General features: G+C 38.7%; 4 protein-coding genes across 6 annotated transcripts in view; 2 read left to right on the top strand and 2 right to left on the bottom strand.

The window, feature by feature from the left end:
* Positions 1–291: 291 nt before the first annotated feature.
* On the bottom strand, positions 292–5,946 carry LOC146465050 (uncharacterized). Of its 3 annotated transcripts, XM_085128938.1 has the most exons (4): positions 5,739–5,946; positions 4,911–5,000; positions 3,142–3,365; positions 292–2,428 (listed from the first exon to the last, which is right to left on the bottom strand). In XM_085128938.1, exons 3-4 carry the CDS (start codon positions 3,362–3,364, stop codon positions 2,058–2,060), a joined length of 594 nt encoding a protein of 197 aa, XP_084985064.1. In that variant the 5' UTR covers position 3,365; positions 4,911–5,000; positions 5,739–5,946; the 3' UTR covers positions 292–2,057. The 3 variants fall into 3 exon arrangements, with proteins under 3 accessions (XP_084985064.1, XP_084985066.1, XP_084985065.1); XM_085128940.1 differs by lacking the exon at positions 4,911–5,000 and having other exon boundaries at positions 5,774–5,946; XM_085128939.1 differs by lacking the exons at positions 4,911–5,000; positions 5,739–5,946 and having other exon boundaries at positions 3,142–3,739.
* Positions 5,947–14,071: 8,125 nt separating this feature from the next.
* On the bottom strand, positions 14,072–15,882 carry LOC146465049 (progestin and adipoQ receptor-like protein 1). Its single transcript, XM_085129001.1, has 3 exons — positions 15,790–15,882; positions 14,708–14,902; positions 14,072–14,188 (listed from the first exon to the last, which is right to left on the bottom strand). The coding sequence occupies exons 1-3, from the start codon at positions 15,880–15,882 to the stop codon at positions 14,072–14,074; spliced, it is 405 nt and encodes a 134-aa protein (XP_084985127.1).
* Positions 15,883–18,706: 2,824 nt separating this feature from the next.
* LOC146465048 (retinol dehydrogenase 8-like) lies at positions 18,707–24,866 on the top strand. The gene is made up of 3 exons (XM_085128913.1): positions 18,707–19,899; positions 22,117–22,390; positions 24,097–24,866. The coding sequence occupies exons 1-3, from the start codon at positions 19,635–19,637 to the stop codon at positions 24,449–24,451; spliced, it is 894 nt and encodes a 297-aa protein (XP_084985039.1). The 5' UTR covers positions 18,707–19,634; the 3' UTR covers positions 24,452–24,866.
* Positions 24,867–25,016: 150 nt separating this feature from the next.
* LOC146465047 (retinol dehydrogenase 8-like) overlaps positions 25,017–27,566 on the top strand; it is a 4,407-nt gene continuing 1,857 nt past the window's right edge. Inside the window, exon 1 of the mRNA XM_085128914.1 lies at positions 25,017–25,789. Coding sequence (XP_084985040.1) covers positions 25,525–25,789 — 265 coding nt within the window. The 5' untranslated portion in view covers positions 25,017–25,524. The remainder of the gene's footprint in view (positions 25,790–27,566) is intronic.

Raw genomic sequence — 27,566 nt, 5'->3', positions numbered from 1 at the left:
CCAAATCCGATAAGCGTTTACAGACGAGCTTCAGCGTTTCGTTACTTCTTCAATTCACGAGCTAGGTCAGTCTTCTCTTCCAAAACGGAGATGGAAAAGAAGCTTGGAAGTTAACATAGCCTGGGCTTTACCTTCTTCCCATTTTCTTTGCGCCCCCTAACTGAGCAAACGAACGAGTAATCTAGTGACTTGGGAGAGAAAGAGGGAGAAAGAGCTACTGAGTTGTATGTCAGTTCGCGCGCGTCAGTTCATGGACCGCCAACGGCAATCATTTGAAATGACTTATTTTCGCCCCCGGGGTGGTGGGGGAGGGGGCAGCTATCCAATTTCGAAACTTTCAAATGCAGGGGACAACACGACGCACAAATAAACTGTTCTGAATCGTTGCCGCATCTCTTGTAGTAGAGATGTACTTGCCAGACGTCACTTTACGTGTAAATAAACCAAACTGATTGCAGGGCTAAAATTACGGCAAAGGGCAATTTATTTGGGCCATTATTTCTACTAGTACAACGGGTCTTCTTCAGGGCCAGAGTTACAATGAGATAAAACTAACGGTTCTCGTTTTTTTAAAAAAAGTTTAAATTTGAACGTAAACATAAACGGTTAATGGTTAACTAGTGTACATGACATAGCTTATGTAACGGTTCATAAGATACTTGTAAGTTCAAATGATAACGGCTCTAAAAAGTTTAAATTTGAACGTAAACAAAAATTATTAACGGTAAACTAGTGCACATGACATAGCGTATATAACATTTCATAAGATATATGTAAAGAAGTGGAAAAATACCAGAAATGATTAAAAACGGGCTAACTTTCATTTCGTCGTTTAACAGTTTAAGGCCGTCTTGTAACACAGGTTTACCTTTCTCTATGAAGTAGGCCTCTTTCCCTTTTACCGAGATCTGTTGTTATTTGGCCGTTGTAATTCCATAGGAATTAGTCTCGTGTCGCTGTTACACGGTGACCCGAGAAGTTGAAGTGTGTAGGAACTGTCATTCAGAGAGTGGTTACGTGGCTTGTCTATGTTATTTGAAGCGTTCAAGAAGCATACGTTAACTTTCTCCTATGTACATTCGAATTCCGAATATGTAGGTAACATTAGTTGATTTGCCAGTAATGTGTTGTTTGAAACTAAACGTATGCTTTCAGTTTGCCGTGGGCTTGGTTATAATTCGTGTTGGTCTAATGCCAGTTAGGGGGCGCGCTAATATCGAAAATGACCACCCGCTCCCGTTTCTGAAACCTCCCGAATAGTTTCGGACAACGAAACAGATTTTTCAGATCGGTTTTCAATCAATTGGCAGCACTCTTTCAAACTTCTTAGACTTCTTAAGGTTGTAAAATTTTACGTACTTTATCGTTTCAAAATTATTAAAACTTCGAATTTTTGGTGATGGATATTGCAAGTAAAATGGTGTTTGGGACTCCAAAAACGTTTCCGGGCGCCTTGAGAAACACGCCCGGTCAGAATATGACGAGATTCATGACGTGTATAAACGTTTAGAGGCTTTGCAGCCACCGCTAAAAGAAAACGGAAACTCGTTTTGTGGGCATTGCTCTTCTCCATATTCACTCCATTCAACCGGTACCAATAGACCATTTCCGATATATTAAAATTCAAGCTTGGCTACGAGGCTTGAAGGAATAAAAAGAAATTAATTATTCATCTCTGAACCTCAGTGAAATTTTTGTTGTTTTATTCCCCCAAGCCTCGTAGCTAAGCTAGAATTTTAATGTATCGGAAATGGTCTATTGTGCCGAGACGTTTTAGCGGACTTATATGTAATTTGTAATAATGAATGAGCACTGTGCGCGTAAGGGCCTGGGAACGGTTAGCGTTCGGTGACGGAGGAAACACTTTGCGCAGTTGTCCAGCCGAGATATTATGCAATTCGCGTCAAAATCGAGTTAGTGGAGCGATAAACTCCGAGCGGTCTTTCTTGTTAGCTCATCTCCTACGAGTGGACGAAAATATGCAAATGCTCGGTATAGGAAGTTAGAAGGAAGAGACCTGCTATTTGCAGTCACCCAGCGCTCCGTGGTATTAATCTTTACCGCTGAAGTAATTGTATGAAAACACTGGTCATAACAATCCATATGATTCTGAGTCTCCTTTGCATAACCGATCCTTTGCTTTGTGACTGCCCGATATAGTTACATTCTCCTTTGAGACATTGTCTCCGACAGTGTCTGGCAAAGCACTTCATATTACACTCTCCCCCTAAGCACATCTGTTCGCACCACTCTACTCCCCTGGGGCACTCCATGGTACAGTTCGAACAAACCTGGTTACAAATGGCTGATGAACACGTGATCTTGCCACATTTGGCTTTCCATACGCATGATTGGGAACAGTACTTGCTGGAATCGCACTTCATGTTACAAACACCGAAAAAACACCTCTGGGAACAGGCGTTTCTCCCTGGAAATGGATAAAGGAAGATTCGTTAAAAACTTACAACTTGCCAGTCCCATTCCTCCCGACAGACGATCGAGCCTAAATCATTCGAAACGTGTGTATTGATTTATGGAAATGCTATAACACTTACAGGTAACTTAAGAACATCTTCTGAACGCGGCCAGGCTCAGACTGACCCCAAAATAACAGCGTTGAGCCTCAGATCCAAAGTTAGACGTTCTTATAAGTTTTATATATGAGGGAGCTTAAGCAACGGCAACGAAAACGTCACCTAAAAATATATCTATTTCATTTGTGCTACTTCGCGATTATTTCAACTCGATCGATCGTTCAACTTTTACAAAAATGGCGAACTATCCAGGAACCAAATTTATAGGAGTGGCATTCAAGTTAAGAACGAAAATGAAAAATTCACCGCCGTGCGTTTACGTTCATGAAAGTTGTTGCCGGCGTTGCAGTGAACATACACAGACACATTGGTATTTCAGTTACCAAATCATTTGGGAGGCCGAAATGGCGGTGCGGGAAATTTAAAAGCGAATTAAAATGGGTGACGAAGAAGTCAAATTTTTGCAAAGCTTGAATACTTTGGTATGTTTTCAGGATTCTGAATTTAGACTGTATCTCAGACCAATTCAGTAACATAAATTAATTGCAAGTCTTTCTGTCTGTCTGTCTCTCCCTTCACCGAACAGAACTGAAATTTATTAACTTACCAGAACACATCATTTCTGGACAAGAAGTGAGAAAATTGCACTTTTGTGTGCAGCTTGAAAATAGTGTTGTCTCAGCCATGGTACATGAGCAATGGTTAAAGTTACACGTCTTCTGGCAGAGATGTTGATTAATGAACCCATCTTTGCACCGTTCACGAGCCACTGAGAGTTCGGTAAAAATGACTGCACTTATCACCACCGGCACAATGGCTTGCTGGAACATTCTGGAATCGTAAAGTGATAAATCGTAAGGAAAAAGCCTGAAACAGGAATGAAGGAAGGATCAAAGAAAGGAAGATATTAGCTGGGGCTTTTGAAATCCAAAAGGAAGATTGGGGATTTTGTTTTCTTTGTTTGACGTCAGCTGTGAGTTTGAAAGGTTCCTACACCGACGTAAAACCAAAAGTTTGGCGCGAATCGAAGTTTGAGTGTTCAGAAAAGGCTTGAGATCCTTGATGAAGAAGCTTTACGTAAAGTGCTTGCACATTTCCTTAGAACTTCAAAAAGATGTTCAATAAATTCCTTTTTGTCGAAACTATGTTTCGTGTGTGATATTTTCCATTCGGCAGCGATAACAATGCTCACTGTTGTGTTGATGTAGGCGTCGGTCAGTGTACCCAACATAATTTGTATCACACAAATCACATTCAAAAAGATAAGCAACGCCAGCATTGTGTGTTTACAATCGGAGACTTGATTTCCTTGACACTTATAGAATTTGTGATTATTTTATTTTGCTTGTAACAACAGGTTGTATGTTGACATCAATATTGAATCCTAGTGATTGTATTTCCTTGCCGACGTAATTAACTGTTTGTGATTTAAAAAATATTTTTTATATTGATTTTATATTATCTATATATTTCCACTTGCCATTCCAACTTACGTAACGAAGTTACGTCGAAACGAAACGACGTCAGTTTTTTAAGCTTTATGCATTTTAATAACGTTGGATTTTGCTGTGAAATGTTATTCAAAATTACTTGTTATAGGTTGGTATTAATTCGTTATCGTTTTTGACGAAAAGCTGTACTCAAACAAGAGTGTTTGAAATCACACCATGTGTTCACATATCTACATTAACTCTAATATGTCAACAACGAATCATGGAAAGCGTCGATAAAATATTTATATACTTGTCACTATTTGAATACGAGAATTAGAATGCCACTTCTTAAAATAACACTTTCGGTTAATTAAGACAAAGCTAAGAACGCCATAAAATAAAAGTCAAAACTGTCGTTTTTTACAATGATAAACTTGTATGGGCGACCTGGGCCGTTTGCAATGTCTTACATATGGTTGGTCAGAATGTTCAATGCTCCCAAAGTAACCCTCAAAACCAATACAGCTGCAAGTTATCTGGGTCCAGTGAAAATAGAACTTTTAGAGTGTCAATCCTTGGGCAATACTTCAAGGGAAAATTTACTTGTGCATGCGTTTTGCGTGTGTTTTCCCGAGGAGCCACCCCTCAAATACCTGCCAGTGAGGCATACTTCACCTTCGCCTTTATCTGTTTATTATAATCGCTGTACCATGCAAGGTGGTTCTAACTTTTGATTCCTTTCATAAAACTTCTTTTTTTTTTCTTTTCATTTAATGGGCATTCAACTAAGGTCCATCTTAAATATCACGTTTTGGTCACGTGCACAAAAGATCTGGCGAGAAACGCTCTAAATAAGCTCGATAGCCACCCGAATAACAAGCTATACACCTTACAGTGAGAGGTGAATAGCGCAAAGGTTGAACAGTGCAGATTCAATTCCTACCTGTGGTATTGGAATTACTGCCAGCGGTAGTCTCTTGACGGTTTGTTCTTGTAATTCTAGTGTTTTCTGCACTTTTTTGGTGGTGCAATCCTAAAGCGTAGAAAAGTAATTAAGAAATGACTTGCCTAATATCCTGCTGTTTCGCCGGAAGGAAAGGATACCGCCTTTCACATCATGGGCGAATGTAAATAATTTACTAATAACTAAAGGGGTCGCACGAAAATAGTTTAAAAAAGTAGAATAATATTCAAAACCAAAATTAACTTCTCTCACTTGAATTAAACATTCAAAGTTTTAGTTTCAATAAAAAGTTGTTCAGGATCAATTTCTCGATTGCTCGGCAACGATATCATGATCAAAGTGACGACTAGAATTTGTAAGGCACTTTGTTCCTCTTGTATAGAAACACTGATGAATAGTCGAAATACGCTCAGCGTCAGAGAATTCACTTAGACAGACGAAAATAAAAAAAAAATTAACTTTTTCTGATTCGTGTCGTCGAAATTCTCCGGTGAAATTTCATTTCCCAGTTATAAAGAAGCCTTCGTTTCAAAAGTGGTTAAATTCCTGCTAAGTAGATTTCTTTCATTACAATGCGACTGGTATTGAAAATAAACATTTGGGAAGTGAGAATCAAACAAAATAATATATATAAGCGAATAAGATTTCTTTTCTTCGGCCTTGAAATACTTTACATTTACAACAAGAAATGTAATTTTTATCGAGAAATTTAACAAGGTACATTGTCCCACTGATAGTTTGAAAGTTGTGCTGAAAAAGGTTCAAATCTAAAACAAATGTGTAACTTAGAAAAGTCTTAAGACTTACTTGAGTGAAACTCTTGACCAAATGTTTACATTTACTGTTTGTGATCCTTTGATGTGAACTTGTTCAAATCTGCCTTTATCAGTTATTTAATGACAGCGCCGGTACGGTTCCTGTCGAGTGAGTTGACTTTCGGTGTCAACTACAGCAATATCATGATTGTTAAAACTTAGGAATCAGGGTTTCTAAACGCTTACCGGAAAACTTTTCACGAAAACCTAATTTGTATACACATCGTGGGATTTACCACCAACATGAATGTATTATGCTAATCATGATATCATAAATTATTCAGCCAACTAATAACATACACATGTAAGCTAATGGGAAATAACTTTAGATCAAGTACCCCCATTGAGGTCATTGAATTACACTCTTTGCTTTTTATAAGAATTTATTTTATAAGAATATAGAGGCTGAAATTTGCGAAATCTTTAGGATATTTTAGAATAAACCCGAGGCTGAGATTTTGACAATTAAGAATACAATTTTGACGGTGTTGAAAATTTGTATATACAATACAATTACATGTTTTTAACTAAACCGTATAAAATCCTTCCTTTCTCTAAACAGCAAAACTAGCCAATAAAGCGATAAAAACCTGCATTAGCCAAATGTTCGATGCTAATGACAGTTCGATGAACGGTACACGTAATGTCATACGCTATAATCTAAGAATATTCGCAAGAATATTTTCAGCCTAACATCGGCAGAAAAATAAGAATATTCAGCCTGGGCCGGAAAAAACAATATTCTTATTAAAAAAAAGAGTGTAGTACACGGCTGTAATTCTAACATAAGTAAGAAACTTCGTGTTTTAATTCAACAACTCTGTAAGAAATAACAATACTATCGCGAAAATGTACTCGTAATTATGGTGTAACGCTTTGGGGGCAATGGCAAAATTAGAAACGAGGAACAATAGGAAATTTCCGAGTTGCTATGAACCTCATTATGAAAGCGAGGCTAAGTGCAAAGTTTTTGTTATGAAAATTAGTTTTCATTCATATGCAAACAAAACTAATTTTCAAATGAAAAGCTTTTACACTTAGCCTCGCTTTCATAACGACGTTCACAGCAACTCGGAAATGGCCTTTTCAAGCGTTTTGCGGTGAAAAATTATTGAAGCTTTCTTTCCCGCTGAGTGCATACTGTTGTTTGCCATTTCATCGTTTAATTTTTTTCCTGACAAAATGAAACATAATATTCAAATTCATTAGCTTTAGAAATCAGTCAAAAGTGCCTGAAAAACAAAATGGTTAAGATTAACAACTCATTTAGCATCCATTTGCTTTGGGAATCTGTGAATAGGCCATTTTCGAGTTGCTGTGAACCTCATTATGAACGCGAGGCTAAGTGCAAAACTTTTCATTCGAAAATTAGTTTTGTTTGCATATGAATGAAAACTAGTTTTCATAACAAAAACTTTGCACTTAGCCTCGCTTTCATAATGAGGTTCAAAGCAACTCGAAAATGGTCTATTTGGTTGGCTTGCAGTCATTGTATAGACGTCAGTATTTGCGTGTTCAAAGGCTTAAATTTCCAGTTTATTTTCTTAGTTTCAGTATGAATGATCTGCATCAATTAATTAATGTGTGAAGGGCACCCACAGGCAGCTCAAGCAATCTCAGTTGGTCGTTTTAAGCCAACAATATTCCAATTGAGAATCAACGACTGAATTATTTTTTTATCAAGGATTCTAAATGCCACTGTAGATGGGGCTGTTAAGCACATGAAAAACTTGCCCCTTCTTTCAATAACAAACAGCTCAAAACTGTCTAAATGCGCTGCCCGTCGCTTTCCTAGGTTTTGGTCGATTTCGAGCGATATTTAGCAGAAACTCCCAACGTTTCATAGCTTATTAATCGATCACCATTTTGTTTCTTGCCTGCTGACATGTCAGTATGCGCTATACTTATCGTTTTCAACCGAGGTTTCAGCTGGTTGAAAATGTTGATAAACCAAACCAACCAAGAACACGAAAACTCCCAACAAAACAAAAAGCGAGGGTTCCAGTGGAAATCAAACCTAGTCATCATCATCATCATCATCATCATCATCATCATCATCATCATTTATTTGCCTTACTAAAAAAAAAGATATCATTCAATTTACAATAACGGGGAGTAGACCTCAAGAAACCAACAGGCTTATAAGAGAGGTGGCTCAGGGATTAGGAATTCGAGTAGCTAGTGTAGGAGGGAAATGTTTTGAAAAGACCGGTGGGATTATGCTACCTGAAAGTTATACAAGGAACACAAATTTGTCTCAGTTCTACTTCTCAGACCTAATAAGGGATAGCAATTTTCGCGCGCTCTGGTTGGGTAACCAAACTCCCGAATACTATATTCCCCTTCCGGTATTGTGCTGGAAACAGCACCTTATTTAGACAGGGTTAACCAGAATTACACAGAATCAATTAAAAAAACGGATTCTGAAAACTTAATAGGCAGTGGCCCTGGGTCGTCTTCCATTTAGCGAAAATGTCCGATTCAGCCGGCTGAAATTCAAATCAACGCTCCAGATTTTCCGAAGCACACAGTATTTCACTTTTTTTTTTCCTGTTCCAACAGGTTGGAACCTGTTGTTCGCACCGAAGAAAACTTGTCAAAGCACTTTTATTTTTTTTGTTGCTAATTAATTGTATGCAAAAATATTAATAAATAAAAAGTGAAACATAAATGCTTGGCAGCCCGTGCATTGAAACTAGCCAATCACCGAAGTGTTTTTAATGTACGTGGGTTTGTTGGAAACATTCGCGCTTCATTAAAGTTTTCATTCAGCACAGGAAAACGTTTGAAACACAAGCAGAACACGTTTTGCGGTCATTCTTCCTCGTCAATTTCTTTTAAACTCTTACATCTTGTTTTTAATCGCGGAAAGAGCCTAAACACCGCGAAAATGGTGAGTGTGTTTGATAAATCTTTTCTTATGAACTTAGAATGAACGTTTTGCAAGTGTGAAAGAGAACGGAGCAAACTCGTTCTGTTGACAAAAGTTTGAACACCGGCAGCCTACTAACTTATCATATACTATCCAGTTTAGATTTAAACAAGCATTTTTATTATCAGCAGAAAAGCTGATTGAAAGAATTGATCCTGTCGAGTAGGAAATGTTGGAGAAAATTGGCTTCGCAAGTCAACAGGTCATTAAACAAGTTGCCGCGTATTTTGTTTGTCGCACTTCGTAACATGTTGCATTTATCTGATAATGCTGCAAAATAAACTGATCAGGTAAGCCTTATGCTCCTCTTCAATTTTTCGAGAAGCTCTTGAAGGAGATATTTTTTGTGTTCTGCATCAAAATGACGCTCTAGCTTCTTCACTACGATTTTATTTGAGTGCTAGTTCTAAAGCAGGCAATCTTTTGTATTGTTGTTTTCTTTTAAGTTTATATATTAATTTTCTGTACAGTTGTTTTTGTTCTTATTCGGTTAACGGTCGTTTCAAGTTGCAGTTGGGGAACGGTTTTAGGTTAATCCTGGTTATTAATTTAAAATTGATCAGTCGTGCGAAAGTCAAGTACTTGTCTCGGAAAACCTTTGCATAATTTTTGAATAAATTCCCTTGCGATTTTCTGCCAAATTTTTCTAGACTGTGTAACATTTACCTCTAAGTTTCGAATATTTTGAATGTTAATGTGCGACTTCTATTATTTTCTAACTTCAGTCGAACCCGAACCTGTATTAAGCGGTCACCCTCGGGGAATGGCTTAGTGGTTGCACAGAATACATGTCAAATACAATAAAAACGACGTTTTATTGAACATTCAATAACTTAGTGTACGGTTTATGCACCAAAGCGCTCACAAAATCACTTCCTTGGTTAAGAAAGTTCGGCGGTAAAATGGTATGACAAAGGAGAACGGTACAGAAACGGACTAATAATAAAAACATTAACGCCAAGATCGTGCAGCTCATTAAGCCCTGGTCAAACGGTGCATGATAGTCGATGATAGTCAAAGCGCGCGCGCTCGTTTGACCACCAACTATCATGCACTATCATCGACCATCATCGACTATCATTCACTTTGAGCGTGTTTAAATTCTTCATGATAGTTTATGATAGTTTTTCCCGTTTGACCACGCGCATGATAGTTGACTATTTCGGGACTTTGACAACTGACCGCTTAATAGAGGGGGGCTGCTTAATACGGTGCCGCTTAATACAGGTTCGACTGTATCTTCTCTCCTCTGCTCATGATTACTGAAGGGTCTTCACCAATTTTGATGCGTTTGCGTTGCAACACAGTTTATATTTATATTTATTTTATTTAGCTTTGTCATTGACTTTGTAATCATTGGCCCTGTTTTGACCAGGTGCCCACACCAGGGCCCGGTGCCAGGTCCCTGAAAAAGGACAATGTTCAGACTCCTTGACTCCTAAGGAACAACTCTTTCCTTGTTGGTCAATTTGGCCCCACCCCATTTTGTTTACTGGATCACATGTACAGGGAAGCATGGCGAAAAAGCGTGGGAATTGGGAACAGACAAAACCCTGATTAAACCCTAACCAGTGCCCGTTTTTGCTTTAAGATATTGATCTCTTTTAGTGTCAACTCAGGCAAGTTTTGGTCTTTTAAACAGGTATAACAGGACCCGGCTGCTGGCCATTCTCACCTTCACTTGTCAATCACCCATCAGAGCGTAAACAACTGACAAATGACATGCGTCTTTTTCTTCGGCCCTTACTGACAAAATTGTGATTTATTAGATTTTGAAACATTTAATTTTTTTTGGAGAGTGCTTGAGTGATCAGTCCGTAACGCGCCACGGCCTAACAGTGTCTAAATTTGCATTTCACACCCACAAAGGTGTGAAAGGAAGGAGTGGCTTGCCTTTAATAGAGGAACTTCTTGTTGAAAAAAGGTCCCTGGAAAATGTAGGTCATTCTTAGTTCTTTAAGTTTGATATCTTTTCTAAGTCGTACTTAATGTTTCCTGTTTGTCTTGTTTTCCTAGTTTCCCTCTGTCCCTGCTGCGTACGCATCAAGCTACCAGATAACTTCAGTTCCGCAACATTCAATTCCAGTCTCAACAGGCTAGCTACAGCCTGGTCCAGCTGCCTTGCCAGCCTGCACACCAGCCCTCTCAGAAACTATCAGCTCCCATTCACCTAACCAGACCTGACCCGTACCCTGGTCAACCTTAACAAGAACATTCCTTTGTGCGGAGAACGAAGGGAAAAAGTGAAAGAGTAGGAAGATCCTGTGTCTTCTGTACTCTTTTCCGTTTTACCGCGTTTCTTGTGAAAATCTTATCAGAGGAAGACTAGGCTAAGTTCTTCTCAGGGTCAAGACGCTGAAGGAAGGCATTAATAGAGTAGGTGAGTAAAATTCCTTGTGGGTTGGGTAGGTGGGGAGTAAATAGAGCTCTAGCTCAACCTTAACACCAAAGTGCGCAGTCAGAAGTCCAGGTGCTTCTGCTTCAGATTAATTTAAAAGTATATAATGTGGATGGTTTAGTTACTTGTAGCTTGTAGGTGCAATAATGGTTGGAAGAGTGTATCATCCCTGTATTTTGAAAAAAAAAAAAAAAAATCCCTGTATTTTGAATGTCCCATTTTTCTGGTGTGTGTAATATGAAAAGAAACCAGCCCAGTAGACCTGCACCCTTCAAAAGCTCCTTTTTCACTGGACCCTTATAACCTGTAGCTGCATTGTTTTTTAGGGTTGGGAACATTGTCCTGTTGTTCGTTCTTTTGTCCTCTCGACCAACCATGTAAGATTTTGCAGACGGTGCAGGTCACCGACCCCGACCAATCTGTTGTTATCCCTATTTATCAACGTGGACTGTCGTTCTAACCGTGAAATGAGAGGTGAGTTTCAGTTCACTGTGAATTGCAACTGATCATTTTTTTTTTGTTTGCCTTTTTTCATAATTACTATGTGGTAACGTCTTGTCAAACATCAAACACCATTTCAAATATGGTATTCCGATACCGAATAGCCGACCTTCAGCAGTTGCGAATCCAATTAACTAAGAAAAAGCTAACGCTGGAATAAGTACTGCATTTTGGTGTTAAAGTTATGCTTTGTTTTGGCTTTCGTCTCGGCTTCGAATCAATTTTCGTTTCGAAGCCGTTCATTTCAATTCGTTCAGTTCCTTACATAGCCAAATAATTTATCACTGTAGCACTAAAAGGTCCTGGCAATGATAACGATAGCTTGTTAGCAGGCAAATTAATTCCCCATATTTACGTCTGGGATACCCTGAGCGTTCAAATTTCGTGGTGTCGATCTTTGCAGACACAAGAACCCCCCCACAGTTCATTTCGGTGGACATCTCTTTGGATCGCCTTAATCGCCTCAAAAATTAAGATTTAAGTTTTTTTTTTCGAAAAGTGTCAGCTTAAAATTCCATATCACTGGAAAACTAATTCCTTTCGTTTTCGAAGGGTCGAATATGTCGTTAAAAAGGCGAAAGGGTCCAGCTAACATTTTCGTAAAACCACCACAGGTAGTAAATTCGATGTGTGGAATGAAAGTTCGTTTCCTTAAACTTTCTGCAACTTAAATTTTTAGGTAAAGCATCGGAACAGATCAATCTTTATTATAACTAAATAACTAAATAAAGGAATTAATCAAATGATATTAAACTTGCAGTTGTTCTTGACTTTATTTCCATTTCAATCACACGCAATATAAAAAGAGACCAAAAATCAACGTTTCGTTGAATTGAAACTTGTTAACTTAATACAGTACATAGTAATTCCAAGCAAAACTACAAAGACTAAAATAATCGCCGATTGTTTAATATCCCCAAACTTCGATCGACTGCTTTCTAGTTACTAAAAATAAAGTGCAGTAGGGATCGTGCACAATTTTCCGTATGAAAAATTTATTCCTTTCAATAGACGCGCGCTTTGCATAGACGGCTTTGGATTTATCGGCCGGTTTTCTTGTGTGTGCATTTAAAATTGCCCATGAGAAAATAAACAAAGAATAAGCCTGACTTGCCCTATCCACGAATAACTTCGAAATTTACCTTAGCTTACCTAAGTTCCAAAAGGAGCTTAGGTAAGCCAAGCTAAATCAGTCCTGCTGGGGGAATATAGGGCCATGAAAAAAACTTTATAGTCTGTAAAAGCGGGATAATGAAAGCTCAGTCTTGCAATAAGGCCGAAAAGTGGTATAGGTACCTTAGAAGCCGTAAGTTTCGCTATTTTAAGTGCAATACTGGTTGGAATAAAAAAAACTCTGAAATTTCTGCCTCTTTGTTATTTTGTTTTTCTGCGAGAGCGAGGCATTGCTGATTTAATGTATTTTTCTTACAACTACACAGCTTTTCTTGTACTTTGTGTTACTGAGGCGTTTCTCGGGCGCGAGTTTAGGTTTTATATTATAAAAACTTTCTGAGCCAGCAATAGCTAGCGATAAAAGGTCTCGTAATACCCTCGGGTAAGCGGTCTTGTTGTACAGTGGAACCTTGATCGATTTAACGACCTCTTTATAACGAAGTCCTCGGTGTAACAAACGATATTCTCCATCCCGGCCTTTTAATGTATGGAACAGAACCTCGATATAACGAACCAATTTCCCTAGTTCCTTGCATGGCACTTCGTTAAACCGAGGTTCCACTGTGCAGTTTGGAAGTGAGTTGCAATACCAACAGCTGTTTAAAAATGTCAACAGCCAGCATGGCGTAGTATCCGCTGACCAGCAGCTTACTTGAAAAAAGAACTTTTAAACAATCTGAAAACTAAAGAAAAACGAAAAGTTTTGTTGAATCTGGTGTTTTTGGTTCTATTTTCTGTTTTTTGTTTTTCTGTCCATTACTTTGCGCCTCTTTCCGACCGAGTACCAGCCAGCTGACGTTAGATAAACTGATCTCCTCTTCAGGTACTCCATCTCCCTTAATGCCTTCTCAAAACAGATGAGTTGGAACCCGCTGTACTTGAATCTTTTCCGTTTCACTCTTTAGACTGACACCTCTCGAAGATGGACGTTTCTCAAAGAGAGACATTTCTCCAAGAGAAACACGTATTTCTCTCAGAAAGACATTCTCAAAAACAGGAACCTCGCGTAAACAGTTCTCTCTTCAGAAAACGAACACATGGGACCGTCTCTTGCTCAAATTAGTCATTCTGCATTTTCTTTCAGTACAAACATGTTTGTGAGGTGAACACGGTAACTTGGACAGTCAGTACTGCTCCAAAGCATATCAGTTACAGGGAAATCCTGTAACATGTCACTCCTTTCCATTTGTTTATTTTAATCATCTCAATTTGATTCACGTGCTTGAAGGTAGCCAATCACGAGAGGCGGAGAGCAAGAGGAGCGTTTCCTTAGGTTTTCAGCTTTGCAGATACTTTGTGTAAAGTTGTTGCACTTTTGAGGTCATGATTCACACGTAGTTCCCTGGTCGAACCTGTAATGCGCCATTTGACAGATGGCATGCAGATGGACAAACGCTGCAATCACCACAAGTACATGGAAGATTTGATGACTTTGAAACTAAACAGGAGAAAAACGGGAAAATTACGCAATGAGTAAAATGAGTTTTAGAGACAAACATTTTAGAAGTGTTTCTTTAACTCGCAAGAATCTTTTCTTTATCTCCTCTGTAACTGGCAAGTTTCAGTATCGGACTATCTTCGGAAATATTCCACTTTTTTTCGTTCCCGAGGGTTGAAACCGAAGTTATCGTTCCAATTGCACAAAGTTTCATTGTCATTTGTTGACTAGTGGCACCCTTACGTAAGGCTTTTGATCAAGCAATGAGATTGCCAGTTTGGAAAGGAAAGAGCGACTGGATGGCTATTGCGGACTTGTGACTAACCGAAAATTTTAGCTAACTGTAAAGCATCCCTGCTTACCATACCGCGTCGCTCATAATCCGGTGTACAAACACCTAGGCTACAACACGAAGGCTACAACAGCTAAGCTGAAATTTGTTACGGAAGTGATCGGTGGTGATCATTCGCCATCGTATGAAAACCAGCCTTTTTATATTTGAGCATATCATCTGCTTACCCAAATGTCACACTTTCCTGGAAAGAACCTCTCTGGAATCCTTGTAGCATATGTGACTGCACTAACAGTGTACAAGAAGGACATGAGTCCCATCCATTCCAATGCCACCTGACGCATAACCAGCTCCACTCCATACTCTGATATGAGATGAATAGCGGGGACTACACCTGACCATCCAAATACAAGGAGTAGCCCCTGAAATAGAAAAGTATTTTTAGTTAACCAGCGCAAATGAGGTTAATTGTGGGGATTAGATAACCAACTTTGAGCATAATACTATATTTTTATCCTTTTAGCACCGCTAAAAGAAAACGGAAACTCGTTTTGTGGGCATTGCTCTCCTCCATATTCACTCCATTCAACTGGTACCAATAGACCATTTCCGATATATTAAAATTCAAGCTTGGCTACGAGGCTTGAAGGAATAAAAAGAAATTAATTATTCATCTCTGAACCTCAATGAAACTAATTTCTGTTGTTTTATTCCTCCAAGCCTCGTAGCTAAGCTAGAATTTTAATTGATCGGAAATGGTCTATTGTGCGGAGACGTTTCAGTGGAATGATTATCATTCATGAACTTATATTTGTAATGATGAATGAGCACAGTGCGCGTAAGGGGCCTGGGAATGATTAGCGTTTCGGTGGGAGGAAACACTTTGCGCAGTTGTCCAGCCGAGATATCATGCAATTCGCGCCAAAATCGAGTTAGTGGAGCGATAAACTCCGAGCGGTCTTTCTTGTTAGCTCATCTCCTACGAGTGGACGAAAATATGCAAATGCTCGGTATAGGAAGTTAGAAGGAAGAGACCTGCTATTTGCAGTCACCCAGCGCTCCGTGGTATTAATCTTTACCGCTGAAGTAATTGTATTAAAACACTGGTCATAACAATCCATATGATTCTGAGTCTCCTTTGCATAACCGATCCTTTGCTTTGTGACTGCCCGATATAGTTACATTCTCCTTTGAGACATTGTCTCCGACAGTGTCTGGCAAAGCACTTCATATTACACTCTCCCCCTAAGCACATCTGTTCGCACCACTCTACTCCCCTGGGGCACTCCATGGTACAGTTCGAACAAACCTGGTTACAAATGGCTGATGAACACGTGATCTTGCCACATTTGGCTTTCCATACGCATGATTGGGAACAGTACTTGCTGGAATCGCACTTCATGTTACAAACACCGAAAAAACACTTCTGGGAACAGGCGTTTCTCCCTGGAAATGGATAAAGGAAGATTCGTTAAAAACTTACAACTTGGCAGTCCCATTCCTCCCGACAGACGATCGAGCCTAAATCATTCGAAACGTGTGCATTGATTTATGGAAATGCTATAACACTTACAGGTAACTTAAGAACATCTTATGAACGCTGCCAGGCTCAGACTGACCCCAAAATAACAGCGTTGAGCCTCAGCTCCAAAATTAGACGTTTCTATAATTTTTGTATATTGGGGAGCTTAAGGAGGCTCGAGGCAGTTTTTTTGGACTTAGGGTGGAAGTTTTGAAATTAAAATCTCGCATACAAGAGAAACTTCGATCTCCTTCACACTACTTCATCATCTCAACATATGATCAAAGTTAATTTTCTCATCGGTTTCCAAGCAACAGCTATTGCCATAGCAACGGAAGCGCATAGCCTCTCATTTTAAACATTGTCGATTATCTCGAAATCTAGTCAGACACTTTATGACGAAACTTTAGGGATTTAAACTACTCAATCTAGACAACTTGTAGGCGAAAGTAGAAAAAAATCTGTAAGAGCGTTTTCAAGTAAATAATGAATCAATTTTTACGAGGTGATTTTGTTTATTCAAGCTTTTTTCACCAATCTCTTTGGCAAAATAAAACTTGACACTTTGTCTTCTCTGTCAAAGGGTCTTTCCTGATAGCAAAACATTTTAAATGTATATTGAGCTTCATGGGTGTCTCCGATTTTAAGATATTTATGTTTGAAAACAGTGAAAATAGAGCGCAGATGAATGAAAAAGTTTCTACTTTGCTTAAATCGAGATATCTTTAAAATACCCCGGCAGATTTTTCTGTTAAATTACAAGCGGTTAGAGTAAGAATTCTTTTCGATATTCACGCAAGTTTTAGGCTCAAGAACCGAAACCGGTGTTAGATAAGAAGGTTGAATCTTGGTCACGTTTCAGTCATTATTCGCTTCCTCCGAACAAGAGTTTTATTTTGTTTGTCCCGGTCTATTGGCCACTGCTATTCACGTGCTGTGAATATTTGTGATTACGTGAAGTCGTGCAAAAGGTAACATTTACATAAATATATGCTCCTGCTTCTCAAGTCTTCCATTGTAAATTTTACCTTTTGCACGACTTCACGTTATGATAAATATTCAAAGCACGTGAATAGCAGTGAAATAGACCGGGACAAACAAAATAAAATTCTTGTTCGGAGAGAGCGAATAACGACTGAAACTTGACCAATTTCGGTTCCTGAGCCTAAAACTTGCGTAGATATCGAAAAGAATTCTTACTCTAACCGATTCTGGTTATGGCAATGCCAATGACTATGACTTTCTGACTATGATGTACTATGACTGTGACTGTTATGGTTATGCCAATACCAATTACTGACTTCACTATGAGTATATAACTTTGACTATGTCTATGACTGTGACTATAACTATGATTATGGTTATGCCAATGTCAATGACTGACTATAAATATATGACTATGACTATTAACTATGAGTGTTATCGTAATTCGTTATGCCAATGCCAATGACTAAGACTATATAATTTTGACTATGACTACGCCAATGCCAATGACTATGACTATGACTAAATAACTATGACTATGACTATGACCATGACTATGACTATGACCATGCCAGTCACTATGACAATGAATATAATTTTGACTATGGTAATCCGTTATGCCAATGACTATGACTATGACTATGACTATGATTATGACTATGACACTTGTGTCCGGAAATGCACCTAACGCTGAATGTGGGTACCTCATATAAAACAGGCCTTTTGGTCGTTTTCATATGACTTCATGTTTGACAGAATTTTTTGTGTTTTAGTGAGAATTAAGGTTAGGGGACACCTTGTGATGTCTATCATACAGTTCATGAATCTCATTAGCGTGCATTTCTGGACATATCTCGACTATGACTATGACTATGACTATGACTATGACTACGCCAATGACTATGATTTTGACTTATTGTTGCTATCTGTGACTAATGAGAGGATGGGGCAAAAAACAATGCTTTATCAGCTGCATAACTACCAATGTTTCTCAAATTGTGCATGGTGTCTATCGTAAGGCAATAACTGAACACGTTTGAGCCAACAGTGTTTTTGCCCCTCTGTATTTACCTGCTTCTGCTTCAACCAACGTATGTCTTCAGTGTGTGACCACGCAGAAGCAATTCTATTTCATCATAGTAACAGCAGTTGACTATAAAATAAAACTATACAGTTTTGCACCTTTTCCTCTCTGTTAATGAATCCCGTGCGGTAATCTTGTCCCCATTAGGACGTCTCATTCTTGAATTCGCCTCCTCCTTCACCTTTCATATAATGTGAACTAATGGTTAAAACTGATCAGCCATTGTGTCTACCGTAAAAGGTGGTCTGCAACAAACAGAAGGACTGGGAGGCGGAGTGGCCTAGTGGTTAGGGGCGCCGGCAGGTAAAAGGGAGGCCCCAGGTTCAAGTTCCGCTCCAAGGCCACGCTTTGTAAATAGCCAACTGATTTGCCTCCCACCAGTTGGGATCTTTAACAAAATGATATTTTCAGTTTGCATATTTATTTCACTGGTTCATAGTGTTCCCAATTAGCGCTACAGCGCTAAATACTTCGACTCTTAAATTAAGTTATTTATTTATTTTAGTTTTTACTATTATGCTAAGATAAGTAGTTGTGATAAACAAACCATTACTGATATTTCTCGATTAGTTGTGTCAAAAAAAAAAAAAAAAAAAAAAAACGGTTCATTTTCGTGAATATCTGTTAATGTTCTAAAGGCCTTAACCGCTTCAGAAATTACATACTTGTCGAGGAAATCTAAGTTTTCCTCGGCAAAATGTCAGCTGAAAATTTCGTAGCAATGGAAACTTATTACTTTGGGTTTTATTGGAGAGACGAACATGTCGCTAAAATGTGATAAAAAAGCCACCTAGCATTTCTGTAAGAGGAACAGTAGCTCGTAAATTGGACAAAATTTAAAATTATCACCTCCTCAGTGTCCTCCTCTAACAGAAGTCCCCTTCTGGAGGCCTCAAGACAATCACCCTTCCACCCTCTTCCATCCAGTGTTAGTAGAGCCTTAACAGTATTCCACTTCTTCTCATCCAACGCGAAGTTCATGGAGAACACAAGCACTTCGATGGCATCAGTGAACTGGTGCAATCCTTCTGAGCAGCCGATCAGAGGTCGTTAAAAACTCCACTTATGGTGTTTTTTATGTTGTTTGTAACTGTCAGGGGAACCTAACAGATCAAACCAGTTGGTCTGGGGAGGCTTTTGGGATCGCCTCAGAAATTCGAATTTAGTTGTGAAGAAAACTGACTGTAGTTTTCTTTGGTAAAATATCACCTCAAAATTTCTTAATATTGACAACAACTAAATTCATTTTGTTTTACGAAGGCCGAATGTGTCGTTTAAAGAGCTACAGGCAATTACACAAGGACTTGCGTCGACACTCAGTACAAAAAGCGTCTTTTTTCCAATTTATTTCATTCAAGCTCGCACATTATATAGTTACACTCGGTCTTTCTTCGCCTTCGCGATCTAGTCATGACATCTCTGGTTAACAGCAGTCAATCGCGTAACGAATATGCGAAAAGATGATTGACAGGATCTTGATGTAGACCACGCCCACTGTTTCCCTTATTTCTTACCATGCAATCGTGACTCGGCTTTATTTCTCTTTGAGGCCACTGCTCGAAAAATGTCTCCTAAAATCGTGTTGATCTCCGGTTGCTCTAGCGGCATTGGACTCGCTACTGCTGTGCTTCTCGCTAAAGATGCTGAGAAACGCTTCAGGGTTTACGCCACCATGAGAAATCTGGCGAAGAAAGGACAACTGGAGGAAGAAGGAAAGGAATATCTTGGAGACACATTGATTATCAAGCAGATGGATGTGAGCAGTGATGAATCAGTCAAAAACGCAGTACAGGAAGTGCTTGATACTGAAGGAAAAATTGACATTTTGTGTGAGTACATAGTATTTGTTGGAATAATTTTATCTCCCATGTATCGGCATCTCGATGCATTCCATAAATTTGTCCCTTCGCTTTGTCTCCTAGCATGCCGATTAGATTAAATGTCTTCTTTTCCTACATGGTGCCTGTGGATCTCTTGGTCGGTTACACAATGAACACTCAAACAATATCTTAACAATGACAGAACAATTTTTTATACATTAACATAGTTATTTTTGTACCAAGGTTCACGCATCAATCACCAGGAGATTAAGTCTTTTTTATCACCAGACAAGACCGTACAGCTGATTTCAACAAGCTACAGTGTCTATTAAATGATATATGTACTAATAGGTTTCATTCATTCGTGAAGGAGAATAACCCAAAAAAAATTTTGTCTCTCAATCACGGCAAAAACATTGAGTCAGTGTGAGATATCAGCTTCGTGTCAGAGGCGCTGAATAATTAAGTAAGCATAATATCCGTTTGGGCCACATTGAGTGCACGATATTCGGTCATACTCCATTTCAATCTTCCACAATGCTATCTAAGCTTCAGGCAAAATAATATACTCTTGCCACACGTTTAATTTTTCCTAAGCTGATCTGTTCTCAAAATTCTGTATAATTCAGCGAATAAACCAATTAAATGACTAGGCAAATTCCACTCTTAAAGGGAGGGGTTCACGGTTCTGCGTATGTCAATGAATCAGAATAGTTTTTTGCCTTCGCTCGCTATGACCCAAGCCTGTTTAATTTAATTCGTTGTTAATGAATTATTCGGAAGGGGATAGGTAACTTAGGTGGTAATTTTTTCATATGATTGCGTTAGTTCGCATGCAAAAAACTGTAAACATATCAACCGTTGAATAAATGCTACGGGTTAACGCTAAATTCAAGTTTATTTTTGTTTCTCTGTTCTCTGAATGCTCATTACAATTCAAATCGGTTATTCTTAGCCAATTTTACCTTGCTTAAGCTGTTAAACAGAGTCGCTTCGATCTTTCCTGGGCTAATTTTCCTTCTCGTTCAAACATTTATTTTCCTTAGTTTAAAATCTGATCTTTCGTTGACTTTTATAGAACGTAGATCTAGGACACGAGCAATTATTTTGACATACAAAGCGAGCTAAATAGTTGATGGTTGTGTTAATTAAAGGTATTTGAAATTGACGCGAATGAAAATAAAAAATCACTTCCCAATAATAAAAGGAAATAAACGCGAAAGAGGTGCCAAAAATTCAAAATGAGGGAAATTAACGTGAATTACACACACAAAAAAGCAGCATTTGTTCAGACAAAAGGAACAAACTTACTTTAATACGAAATGGAAAAATCCGAAATGCAAACAATTTTTGTTTCCCTGCCCATTTTTGGTCTATTTTTTTAACGCACTTGCCGCTTCCATAGTCTTCTCCAAATTAAACCACTCCAGTTCATGTTTTATTATGCATTTCACCCAGTTTTAAAGAAGACAGCTGTCATCCGCTGCACTAACAAACCAACCATACAAAAAAAATCTGCGTTGTAATGGAAACTCGGCCGCAGATTGAATTCACAGAGACCGAGACCTATCAACGTTTTGGCTCACGCTTAAAATTTTGCCGAGTCTTATTGATTCAAATTGATCAGATGAAGCACGGATATTTTTTAGTTGCGGAGAGCGGACTATTTAAAAAATTGAGTGTTTTTATCTCGGGACTATCGGCTGATAGTTGCCCTGTGAAAATTGGTTGTCCTTAAACAAATATTTGCTAGAGAGGCAAAGCTTCGAGGCCTTATCAGATGCTAGTTTTAAAAACATAACTAATTATGAATTTCCGAAAGGGGAAGGGGGAGGGAATGTCAGACTGATAGTCTCGAGACTATTAGTTTTTATTGTTCACCTTATTAAAACTAGCATATATGCCCTCGGAGCTTTGTTTCTAGGGCAAATATTTGTTTAAGAACATCCAATCTTCTCGTTGTAACTATTAGCCAAAATTAGCACCAAACTTAAGACTATCCAGAACTAGGATTGCTAGTAATCTGCCTTGCTTTAAACCGTCAGACAAGTACACTACAGGCCAAAAAGACTGCAGTCAACAGAGCATATTTTGTGTGCTGTGTTGAGGTAATATGGAAGAACGACTGAATGGTCGTGTAATGACGGAATGAATGAAAGAACTAACGAATAGAAGAATGGAGGAATGGATGGAGGAATGATTGTTAGTTTGTTTTCATCCATTCAGTTAACAATGCTGGGATCGGGGTATTTTCTGTATTGGAATGCACACCTATCAACATGGCAAAAGACCTGTTCGAGGTGAACTACTTTGGCGCCCTGAGGCTGATTCAAGCTGTGTTGCCAAGTATGAAAGCAAGGCAAAGCGGTCATATCATCAACAACAGCAGCCATCTTGGGATTGTTGGAACACCTTTCAATGCACTGTATTGCTCAACGAAGTTCGCCTTGGAGGGACTCACTGAAGCTATAGCTCCAACATTGCTGCATTTTAATATCAGGTAATGGTCATTTTTCTTACTTGTTAACTGAGAAAAAAGACCCGCGCAGTTATTTACGTAACTTAAGAAGTTGCAAAAAGAAAGCCTGAAAAAAATTTTTCAGTTGAACGGGATTTGAACGCATGATCTCGATGACGCCGGTGCAGTGCTCAACAAATTGAGCTATCAAGTCAACTAGGAGCTGGTTATATTATGAGTTCGTAAAATACCCGTGAATAAATGAATATATGAAATATCATATATTGATCTGTTGATGAAAGATTAAATGGAAGAAAGATCATCGCATTCAGTTTATTTACGCAACTTAAGCAGTTGCAAAAAGAAAAAGCCTGCAAAAAAAATAAATAATAAAATTTCTTGCTTGTGAAAGCTATGACAAATTTGAAACCAAATAAAAAGAACAACTGGATGACCACCAGAAATAAATAAAGAGTATATATTTGTGGTGCTGTTTTAAATTACCGTGCTGTGAAGGGATTAATGTGTTAGTTTGTTCATTAAACCCTTAAGTGCAGTACGTTTCTGTTGTGAAAATGAAAAAAAAATATATAAAAAATAAAAAAAGAATAGAAAGAAAGAAATATAAATCAATAAACTGTATCGTTTAACTGAAGGGTTGAAGTATATATTGAACGTACGCTGCAGTACAAATTTAAATTGAGGGCACTGCAAATCACTAAAAGAAGTACAACAGACCTAACGTAACACGCTTAAAATCCCAAGGTTGGGAAGCTGACCATTTGGCTCAATTTACAAGCGTAACTGAAGAATTGAGGAGGGAATTGAAGTTGTTTATAGTGAGAGAAAGGACTTGGTTATGGTTATGAATTAATATACCGCATGGTGCGCATTTCACATGGTCTCATGGCGGTTTACAATTCTTCTGTGGCGTGAGATCGGACGTCAGCAGCATGTGAAGCAACCGCTTGCAGCCGCTATCAGTCCATATTTTGATCGCAACCCACCCCCCCCCCCCCCACCCCCAACCCACGTATAAATGAGAAATACAGATGAAATCTCAGATAGAGATAGACCACCACACCGAGGACTACGTCCTCTAATCTTTTCGAATAGTGTGTGGGTTCTTTTATGTCTTACAGATTATTAGGAACAAATGTTGTGAGACGGGACCTACGGTTTAATCGTCCTTATCTGTAACGACTTTAGAAAGTCTAGCCGTTTGCGGATGACTTTACAAAGGCAGCCATTACTCCTAATTTATTTAAAGACCCTGAGTGTTCCGGGCGGGGTTTGAACGCGCAACCTGCTGCACGGTAGTCCAGTATTCTCCCAACTAAGCTAACCAGTTCGCGGTTGAACAAGGGGAATTGCGCGCCGATGACCACTCGGCTACGTTGTCTTCCTGGTGCTATTTATCAAGCTCTACAAGGTCGCTCTAACTTTTTTCTTAAGGAATAAATTATAATTCAAAAGTAACACCTTCGAACGTTAAAAGAATGCTGTCATTTCCCGTGACCAGCAGGCCACGATGTCTCACTGGCGCTATTTACATCTTATGATGTACAAGGTCGCTCTAACTTTAAATTTAGGAGTAAATGAAAATTCAAATTATTGTAAAACTTCCGAGCAGTACAAAGTACTTTCATTTCCATTTTCCTGTTTTCAAATTAGCTAAAATTTATCGCGAAATCAATTTCAATTTGAGTTTTTAATTCACAGGGTGATATTTTTTCTTTGCTATGTAGGTGTACATTGGTCGAGGAAGGCCCAGTGCAGACAGCAGCGATGGAAAATTCCAGAAACTGGGCTGGGAATTTTGATATGTTAGCCGCTGACCAAAAGACCCAGGAACTGTTTGAACGGTTTGTCGGCAGGATGCAACAGCGCTTCCTAAACACAATACAAACTTCAAACGAGATCGCAGAAATTGTGAAAAGCGTTATTCTTAGTGGAAAACCTAATTTACGCTATCAGACGAATGAGAAGTATAGCCCCCAAGAAGTGAAGGCAAAACTTACTGATCCAACTGGGAATTCTTTGGTGGAAATGGTGAAAAAGGCTTTCCTCGATGAAGAAGAAAAAGAAGACGACACGCTTTGAATAAATGTGTTCAAGTTGAACCTCCTGCGGTCACATATTCTTTTCTTTTATAAAGCATGGAAACGAGTCGAAAGATCAATTCAATGTAGAAACGATCCATTTGCCTATTAATATGACTATGAGTATGTTTACGCCAATGTCAATGACTGGCTATGACCACTGTTTCTCAAATTGTGGTGCCTGTCGTAAGACAATAAACACGTTTGAGCCAAGCAGTCTTTTTCCCTTCTCAGCTTCTGCTTCAACTGATTTATGCCTTCAGTTTGTATTTTTTCAGAAGCAAACGGTAGCCATTTCGGTGTGCGCGTTGGAGCATACTTATTAAAATGCTCTTTTCGACGAAAATCTTCTTCTTGAATTTGTTGGCAACTCATGGTGACTGCAGGTGACTATATAATAAAACGATATGAAGTTCCGCACAAGCACTATTTACCTCTCCCAGGCCTGTCTATCAACGAATCTCCCTCGGTAATCTTGACCCCATTAGGACGTCAGATTTTTTTACTATGCCTCCTCCTTCGCCTTTCGTATGATGTGTACTAATGGTTAAAACTGATCAGCCAGTTTGTCTAACGTAAAAGGTAATCTGCAATAAACAGAAGGACTATTATGCTACGGTAAGTTGTTGTGATAAATAAACCATTGCTGATGTTTCTCAACTAGTTGTGTCAAAAAAAAAATCGGTTCATTTTCGTGAATATCTATTTATGGGTGAAATGTCACCCCAACATTTCTTAATATTGACAAAAACTAAATTAATTTTGCTTTACGAAGGGAAAATGTGTCGTTTCAAGAGCTAGAAGCAATTACAAGTGGACTTGCGAGAATACTCAGTACAAAAAGCGGCTTTTTCCAATTTATTTCATTCAAGCTCGCATATTAGTTAGACTCAGTCTTTCTTCGCCTTCACGATCTAGTCATGACATCTCTGGTTAGCAGCAGCCAATCGCGTAACGAATATGCGAAAATATGATTGACAGGATCTTGATGTGGACCACGCCCACTGTTTGCCTTATTTCTTACCATGCAATCGTGACTCGGCTTTATTTCTCATTGAGGCCACTGCTCGAAACATGTCTCCTAAAATCGTGCTGATCTCCGGTTGTTCTAGTGGCATCGGACTCGCTACTGCTGTGCTTCTCGCTAAAGATGCCGAGAAACGCTTCAAGGTTTACGCCTCCATGAGAAATCTGGCGAAAAAAGGACAACTGGAGGAAGAAGGAAAGGAATATCTTGGAGACACATTGGTTATCAAGCAGATGGATGTGAGCAGTGATGAATCAGTCAAAAACGCAGTGCAAGAAGTGCTTGATACTGAAAGAAAAATTGACATATTGTGTGAGTACATAGCATTTTTGGGAATAATTTTACCCCCCATGTATCGGCATCTCGATTCATTCCATGAATTTGTCCCTTCTCTTTGTCTCCTAGCATGTCGATTAGATTAACTGTCTTCTTTCCCTACACGTTGCCAGTGGACGGTTACACAATGAACACTCAAACAATATCTTAACAATGACAGAACAATTAGATTAACATAGTTATTCTCGTACCAAGGTTCAGTCACCATGAAATTTAGTCTTTTTATCACCAGACAAGACCTTACAGCTGGTTTCAACACGCTACAGTTTCTATTAAATGATATATGTTCTAGTAGGTTTCTATTAATTTGTAAAGGAGAATAACACGAAAGAAACTTTGTCTCTCAAACAAGACAAAAACACTGAGTCAGTGTGAGATATCAGCCTCATGCAAGAGGCGGTGAATTCATTAAGTAAACACAATGGCCGTTAATGCTACATTATGAGCACGATATTCGGTCGTACTCCATTTCAATCTTCCACAATTCTATCTAAGCATCACGCAAAATGAGATACCATGATATTCCTTTTTGTTTCTCTCTTGGCATACGTTTAATTTTTCCTAAGCTGGTCTAGCTATATATCTGTTTCCAAAATTCTGTATAATTCAACGAGTAAACCAATAGCATGACTAAGCAAATTACACTTTTAAAGGAGGGGTTCACGGTTCTACGCATATCCATGAATCAAAATACTTTTTCGCCTTTGCTCGCTATGACCCAAGCCTGTTTAATTTAATTCGTTGTTTTTGAACCATTCGGAACGGAATAGGTAACTCGGGTGGTAATTTTTTTATATGAATGCGTTATTTTGTATGCAAATAACTATAAACACATCAACCGTTAAATAAATGCTACGGGTCAATGCTAAATTCAATATCGACCATTTGAGTACAATCTACTAGCATTTTCTGTGAATTTTGGTCATCAGTCATTTTGCTTGGACTAATTATGGAATGTGATTACTGAAGTACATGTGAGTGGGATTTTTAAGGCCATAAAGTTGATAAGAAAGAGAAAAAAGCATTTAGATATGCACATGCGCTGAAATGTGAGCCCTTCCCTTTAAAGCGCTTTTCAATTAACGCGACTATATATGATAATTTGTAAAGATCATATCGATCCGTTCGCTAATTTTCACGCGACCTTGTTGGGTAAATTTGCTTTGGAAAAAGCATTTCGAATAGAGTAAACATTTTAGAAAACGCATCTCTCTGCGTTTAAACAATTTTTTCACGTTTAAACACTCCGCAAAACTATTCGATTATCTGTAGTCGTCTCCGAGGCGTGAAATAACTGAAATAAGTTAGAGTATTTTAGCAATGCAAGTTTTGCCGGTCGTAAATGATGAATAGATCTGCCTAGGCCTCATGTGTTGCACTTAACAAAACGGGTGATCCATTCAGGATTTACTGTGAAGTTCTCTCAAAAATAGCAACCAATAGAACGGTTTTCACCAGTGACTGTCGAAAAACCAAACCCAAAGTAATTACTCCTGGCCAATCATAAGGGATGTAAACAGCGCAATAAACCAATCATATCTCGAAGCAAATGCAAGTAACCCGCGCCAAGCGCGGGAAAGCAAGTGCGAGCAAGTCACGATTGGTTTTGGTTTTGCTTCTCATTGGTTGAAAAAGTGGCGCGAATTTCGCTAACCAATCACAGAGCCAAGTACACCAAAACCAATTAAGCAATTATCAAATTACTTTCGACACTCAATTAAAGAGCGCTCTAACAGCCCGTAAATTCCGGGAA

The sequence above is a fragment of the Pavona decussata genome, unplaced genomic scaffold (genome assembly GCF_977016875.1).
Source record: "Pavona decussata unplaced genomic scaffold, jaPavDecu1.1 SCAFFOLD_157, whole genome shotgun sequence".
NCBI lineage: Eukaryota > Metazoa > Cnidaria > Anthozoa > Scleractinia > Agariciidae > Pavona > Pavona decussata.
The sequence above is the reverse complement of the archived record's forward strand: the minus strand, read 5'-3'. Positions and strand labels throughout refer to the sequence as shown.

What these genes read in the sequence shown, in the direction of transcription:
- LOC146465050 (XM_085128938.1), bottom strand. Translation starts at nt 3,364, where the DNA reads ATGTTCCAGCAAGCCATTGTGCCGGTGGTGATAAGTGCAGTCATTTTT. An exon ending in TCCAGAAATGATGTGTTCTG is followed by an intron (nt 2,429 to 3,141) that starts GTAAGTTAATAA and finishes ATCCATTTCCAG; the next exon opens with GGAGAAACGCCTGTTCCCAG.
- LOC146465049 (XM_085129001.1), bottom strand. Translation starts at nt 15,882, where the DNA reads ATGAAGTGCGATTCCAGCAAGTACTGTTCCCAATCATGCGTATGGAAA. An exon ending in CATCAGCCATTTGTAACCAG is followed by an intron (nt 14,903 to 15,789) that starts GTTTGTTCGAAC and finishes TTTCTATTTCAG; the next exon opens with GGGCTACTCCTTGTATTTGG. An exon ending in CAGGAAAGTGTGACATTTGG is followed by an intron (nt 14,189 to 14,707) that starts GTAAGCAGATGA and finishes TCTCCTGTTTAG; the next exon opens with TTTCAAAGTCATCAAATCTT.
- LOC146465048 (XM_085128913.1), top strand. Translation starts at nt 19,635, where the DNA reads ATGTCTCCTAAAATCGTGTTGATCTCCGGTTGCTCTAGCGGCATTGGA. An exon ending in AGGAAAAATTGACATTTTGT is followed by an intron (nt 19,900 to 22,116) that starts GTGAGTACATAG and finishes TCATCCATTCAG; the next exon opens with TTAACAATGCTGGGATCGGG. An exon ending in TTGCTGCATTTTAATATCAG is followed by an intron (nt 22,391 to 24,096) that starts GTAATGGTCATT and finishes TTTGCTATGTAG; the next exon opens with GTGTACATTGGTCGAGGAAG.